The following is a 6,000-nucleotide window of genomic DNA, read 5'->3' as shown; positions in this document are numbered from 1 at the left end:
CAAAGTGCTGGGAGTACAGGCATGAGCCACCGCGCCCGGCCTTCTCCAGCCCCTTCCAAGGAGGCCAGGAATTCTGTTTGGCCTGGCGCTCTGTGGAAGCCGGCTGGCCCAGGGATGGGAGGGCAGATTGCACTTGGGGAGACAGCTGGGGAGGGAGGATGTTAGGAAGAGTCTCTGCAAGCCCCTCCATGCCACCCGCCTTGGGTAGGGGTCAGCTGCTGAGAGGTGGCTCTCAGCCCTGTTTTAGAATTGGGCTGGGGTCGGCTGCTGAGAGGAGGAAGATGGGCCAATGTTTTTGGGTCATTTCCACCAAGTTCCGGGCCCCAGAATGAATTTCAGAGGCAGCAGGGAGAGGCGGGTGGGATGGCCACAGGGGAGGGAGGGGATACAGAGAGATGCAAGCATGGGGACTCCTCCTGGTGCCCAGGCCCAGCTAGAAGGGCCTCATCTATCACCCAATACCATGGCCTGGCATTGGCGTGCAGGAAACACAGGAAGTGAGAATAAAATTCCTTATTTTATTTCAAAAAATGTAGGGGTGGGGAAGCAACATGATAAACATTACGATCAGCTCCCTATGGGTTCATTCTGCCTCTGCGGGGGTCGGGGGCATACAGTAGCTGGGGGGCATGCCATTGCCATGGCAACCCAGATGCTTAGTTGCAGGTCCCTCCTGGCTGCTTAGAGCTGGGGGGACTAGGCGCCCTCCCCGAAAGCCCCCATTCTGAGTTGTTGGTGCCTGCCCTTCCCCTGAATCTAAGAACTGATTAGTGGGTTAGACTGCAACAGCAGCTCAGGATCCTCCCAGGACTTCCCTCCCTCCCCTCTCACTTGCCCGTCCCCTCAGCTACCAGCACCTCCAGCCCCCGCCTCCTCCTCTTCTCAGCTCCACCCTGGTCCTCATGAGGTACCCCCCTCCCCAGCCCCTCAGGGCAGCCTCCTCCTGAGACTCCCTCCCGCTCTGCCTCCCTGGCCCTCCCTGACAGTCAGGGCCACCGAGGCAAGGCCATGTGGTGAAAGGCAGATTGTCCCAAGGCCCAGCCCTGCCGCCCCCTCCTATCAGAATGCATCCTGGAGCAACAGGTTAAACACAGTAAGGGCAGGTTCAGACAGGAGAGTGCCTGAGGCAGCGCCGTCCACACAGCAGCCCCGAGATGGGGAGGGCTGGGACGAGACCTCCCAGCTCCAGTGCCCTCCTGCAGCCTGCAGGGCCCACGTCCCCTGGGGCCAAATGGCCAGGGATTGGCTGGCACTGCCCAGCTGATAACAGAGCATTTGGAGAAGGGTCAGATTGCTCCAGAATCTTGGACCTCAGGACACCCTGAGGAAAAGCTGGAGGGTGGGCTGAGCCTCCAGGCCAGCTGGCCCCTCCCTGAACGTGGCCACTGCCTCTGCTGAGTCGCAAGAGACGAGGGACTCCCCCGTTGGTCCCAAGGTCACAGGCTCAAGTTGGGGAGGCGGTGGAATGGGGCCCGTGAAAGCCCAGGGTCAGAGCACTCTAGTGATGGGGTGGAGGACTCTTCCAGGGCCCAAGGTTTGGGCTGGCTGTGCCCGCAGGCCTGGGGCCCTGGACATCTTAAGAGAGGCCTCGGGTACTTAACCGAGCTGCAGGAGGGAGACCCGAGCTTTGTAACAAAGCAGGCCTCTCTACGAAAGGGTGGACCAATGGCAGCCGTCAGGGAGAGTGAAGCCAGGCCGGAAGGGTCAGGGGCCCTGCCCGACTAGGACCTGCCCCTACGAACCCCAAGAGCATCTGAAGAACCAAAGCGGGGGTGAGGCCTAGTGACCAGGCTGCAAGGGGAGACTCACAGGCCAGACCCATGGACCGCTGGTCTCCTCCCATCTTTAGGGGCAGAGAGTGGAGGTAGGACAGAGCCACCCCCGGTGGCCACTTCTCTGCTCCTTGGAAGAAGCGGCTGGGAGGCACTGGGAGGGCCATGACTGATGGCTGACGGCTGAGGGAGGGCAGGTCCCATGAGGGCAGGGTGCTATGGGGGAGATGTGAAGGGAAAAAGGAGAGGAGAAAGGGAGAAAGATCCAACATGGGGTCCGTGAGCAGTGCATACACCAGCCTCTCGGACACCCCTCAGAACAAAAGCCCATCATTCCTCTGGCCATCACCCCACCTGCACCCCTTCCCCACGGTGTCCCGGGGGCTGTGGCTTCATTTGTGAAGGTAGGCGTCCAGCCACAGCTTCCCAGATTTCTTCAGGGACCTGCAAAGTTGGGGATGGACCAGGGTCAGGGACCAGGACGGGACTGGCCCCAGGGAGTGCAAGGGCTGAGGAGGCCATCATTAAGGTGGCATGTATGTCCCCTTGGCCCTAACCAGGGCTTACCACTGCCACTGGGCCTGTGGGGCTGTCAGCTCAGAGCCTACCAGGAACCCCACACAGAAAGGGATGGTCTTCTTGCAGCCCAGGGAGAAAAGCCCAACAGCTCCTAACACAGGCTCGGGAGTAAGGCAGGTGCCCTGGTGGGTGACTGTGCCAGGAGGGCCCAGCCCCTCTTGTGATCCCACTGTCTGCACCACGGGTGATCCCAGGGCCCAGTGCCTGTGGACCTCCACCCCTCACCTGATGATGTCCAGCAGGGCCCTCAGTAGCGGCTTCTCCTGGTATTCAATGCCATGCTTGGCACATAGAGACTTCACCAGCGGGGCGATCTTGTGTAAGTTGTGCCGGGGCATGGTGGGGAAGAGGCTGAGGAGCGTGTAGGGTGGGCACAGCATGAGGACTCAGAGGGCCATGCTGCTCCCACTTCCTCCCACCACCCGGGCAGAGGCTGGCTGGGGCCCTCAGAGACCCTGTCCACAGCCAGGACCAGGCTCAAAGTGTGGCTCCTCGTGTGTGCCCAGTGGGGTGCCACGTGTGTGGAGGGGAGGGTGCAGCCCTCCGTGAGCAGGAGGGCGTTTGTGCTCTATGGAGCTGGGAAGATGTTGGGTGGACAGAGACAAAGTGTCATGTTTTTTAAAAAAGAAATGAAATAGCTGGGGAATGCTAAGAAAAGAGGCAGTGAGGTGAGGCACGGTGGCTCACGCCTGTAATCCCAGCATTTTGGGAGGCCGAGGCAGGCAGATCACTTGAGGCCAGAAGTTTGAGATCAGCCTGGGCAACATGGCAAGACCTCTTCTCTACAAAAAATAAAAATAAAAAATTAGGCCGGGCGCAGTGGCTCACACCTGTAATCCCAGCACTTTGGGAGGCCAACGCGGGTGGATCACTTGAGGCTAGGAGTTTGAGACCAGCCTGGCCAACATGGTGAAACCCCGTCTCCACCAAAAAATACAAAAATTAGGGCATGGTGGCACACGCCTGTAATCCCAGCTACCTGGGAGGCTGAGGCCTGAGAATTGCTTGAACCTGGTAGGTGGAGGATGCAGTGAGCCGAGATTGCGCCACTGCACTCCAGTCTGGGCAACAGAGCGAGATTCTGTCTCAAAATAAATAAATAAATAAAAGTAAAAAAAAAAGAAAAAATTAGTTGGGCATGGTGGCATGCACCTGCAGTCCCAGCTACTCAGGAGGCTGAGGTGGGAGGATAACTTTAGCTCAGGCGTTCAAGGCTGCAGTGAGCCAAGAAAGCACCACTGCACTCCAGCCCAGGAAGCAGGGTGAGACTCTGTCTCTACATTTTTTATTTTTTAATAATAAAAAAAAAAACCGTGACAAGAGGTGAGGCAAGGACAAGGGGCAGCAGGGCAGTCCCTCGGCCGATGTTCCAGGCAAGCTACGTAGCCCTGCCCTGCTAGCCTCACAGGGTCATGAGGTGCGTGTGCAGGCTCCATAACTACAAAGTCCCAGGCCCACGTGGAGGGAGGTGGTAACCACTATGACCAAGTGGCACAGGACAAGGGGCACAGGATGCCCCTCGGGGAGATGGAATAGGGGAGCCCCTCTCCTGACCTCAGCGGGGCTGGCTGGGAGCCTTGCTCTATATTGGGCAGAGACCTTGTCAGAGAGACAACAAAGAGGTGGCCCCCACATTCTGCACTCTGCCCAGTGGGGTAACGGCCACTTCCCTCCCGCTGTGGGTCTCCCCACCTCCCCGCAGCCCCGCGCTCACTGGTGCTCAATCTGGAAGTTAAGGTGTCCACTGAACCAGTCGTTGAAGAAGGACTGCTCCACGTTGCAGGTGGCTGTCAGCTGTCAGTAGAGGGGATGAGTGTCAGGGAACAAAGGAAGGCCCTAGGGCCCAGCCTTACCCAGGGTCTCCAGGCCACCCGTCCACGTCATACCGTCCTGCCTGATGGCCTCAGCCCACCCAGATGCCCCACCTGTCCTTCTGGGGAATTCCTGCTGCCCTTTCTTGCTCAGCCCTGAAGCTCCCAGCAGAAGGACACAGGCAGCCCCGGGAGGCCCAGCACAGCCCTGCGTTAGCAGGTGCAGAGCATCTGGGGCCAGGACATGGACATTGGGACCAGGCTCTGGTGACCGGCCCTGACTTCCCTACCTGGCTACTGAACCAGTCACGGTAGGCCTCCTGGTCAATCTCCATGACGATGTGATTCATCTGTGTGACCCACACAAACCAGTGGCTCTCCAGGAACCTGCAAGAGAACACAGCTCAGAGCAGGGGCCTCCGGGGGCCCAGCCACGGTGGGAACAGATCCACTCTCCCAACCAGCCCAGGACAGCCCCTGCCAAGGGGCCAGGATGGGAGGTCCCCAGGCAAAGTGGAGCCATCCGAGCCTCTTCTCATGCCAAAGCCATCATCAGTGCCAGTGGAGGGCCCAGGGATGAATCAGCAAAGCCCAGGCACCTGATGAAGTTGAGGAAAAGGAGGGCTCCCAGGATGCCGTAGAAAGGGATGTAGGTGATGAAGAACCGGATGTAGTAGCTGACAGCCCAGGCCAGGTCCTGCGGGGAAAGATGAAGTTAGGTGCAACCTGCCCTCTCCTCTGCCCTGGCACCAAGTGCCTGCCCCAGATGTGCACACACCTCACACTCAGGCCTCTAGAAGCTGGACCGCAGCCCACTGAAACGCAATGGGCAACTACACGCCACCTGCTTGCTCGGGGTTTGCATGGCTGCCTTTGTTTCTAGGGAAATGCTGAGTGTTTTAGCATCAGGAAGTGACTGTGCCCTGTTTTTCGGGAGAGAAACGGACCCTCCTGCTGAGGGGAAGCCATGGGGTAGGGGTGGGGGTCAGCAGCCCTCTCGTGGGGCAGGGGTAATTCTGAAGGTGCGCCCCCAACCCTGGGCCAGGTCCCCAACCGTCCCCCAGTCCTGTCCCTGCTCCTCAGCACCTGGGTCTCCTCCTGGCCTCTCCTTCCAGCAGGACAGAGGGCTTGGAGGGGTAGGGAAGGTCAGAGGTACCATCGTCCCTATCTCAGAGCTCTCACAACAGAGACTGGCCTCCCCAAGCCCCACTGTCATCCTGTGTCCCTCCACTCTGCTCTCCTCCCTGCCTCTGGCTGGACTGGTGTCAGGGACTGGGCTTGGACGTCTTCTCTCATGTACTGGGAGGGTGACTTCACGGCTCCACCTTGTCCACTGTCTCTCTGCCACCCAAGTCTTGTCTCAACTGGACCACAGCATCAGCTTCCCACAGTCCCCTGCTTGTCCTCGTGGCCATGGCAACCAGAGTGGCCTTCGCTCCAAGCAGGTCCCAACTCTCCCCTGCTAAAGCCCCCATCCCACCCAGAGTCACCCACGGAGCCTCATGGGGTTAAGAGCCTGTCTTTACTCAGCCCCCTGACCCAGCTTACTCCCTCCCCGGGGCCTCTGCATGGCCTGTTCCCACTGCCAGGGCGCTCATCCTGCCGTGAGTTTAGGTATGGTGACATGCCACAGGCTCAGCACAGGTGTCCGAGGTGGAAGGTGAGGCCAAGGGACTGCCCTGTCTCACTTCAAACGACTGAAGAACAAGGTCACATTTGTGTCTTAAAATAGATCCCCACCCACTGGAGAGGGGGAGACTAGGAAGTTATTCCAGCGGCTCAGACATGAAATGACAGAGGCCTAAACCAGAACCCACGGCGCTGACAAGGAGGTGACA

At 59.1% G+C, this 6,000-nt stretch overlaps 1 protein-coding gene across 3 annotated transcripts in view; it reads right to left on the bottom strand.

The window, feature by feature from the left end:
• Nucleotides 1-498: 498 nt before the first annotated feature.
• The window catches only part of FADS2 (fatty acid desaturase 2), a 116,621-nt gene continuing 111,119 nt past the window's right edge, over nucleotides 499-6,000 (bottom strand). For all 3 annotated transcript variants that reach the window (XM_054661112.2, NM_001364482.1, NM_001364481.1), the window contains 5 exon segments: nucleotides 4,762-4,859; nucleotides 4,453-4,549; nucleotides 4,066-4,145; nucleotides 2,577-2,702; nucleotides 499-2,216 (listed from right to left, as the gene is read on the bottom strand). In XM_054661112.2, the coding sequence (XP_054517087.2) occupies nucleotides 2,165-2,216; nucleotides 2,577-2,702; nucleotides 4,066-4,145; nucleotides 4,453-4,549; nucleotides 4,762-4,859 (453 nt within the window). In that variant the 3' untranslated portion in view covers nucleotides 499-2,164.

This window comes from Pan troglodytes, chromosome 9 (assembly GCF_028858775.2).
Source record: "Pan troglodytes isolate AG18354 chromosome 9, NHGRI_mPanTro3-v2.0_pri, whole genome shotgun sequence".
In the NCBI taxonomy this organism is placed as follows: domain Eukaryota; kingdom Metazoa; phylum Chordata; class Mammalia; order Primates; family Hominidae; genus Pan; species Pan troglodytes.
The sequence above is the reverse complement of the archived record's forward strand: the minus strand, read 5'-3'. Positions and strand labels throughout refer to the sequence as shown.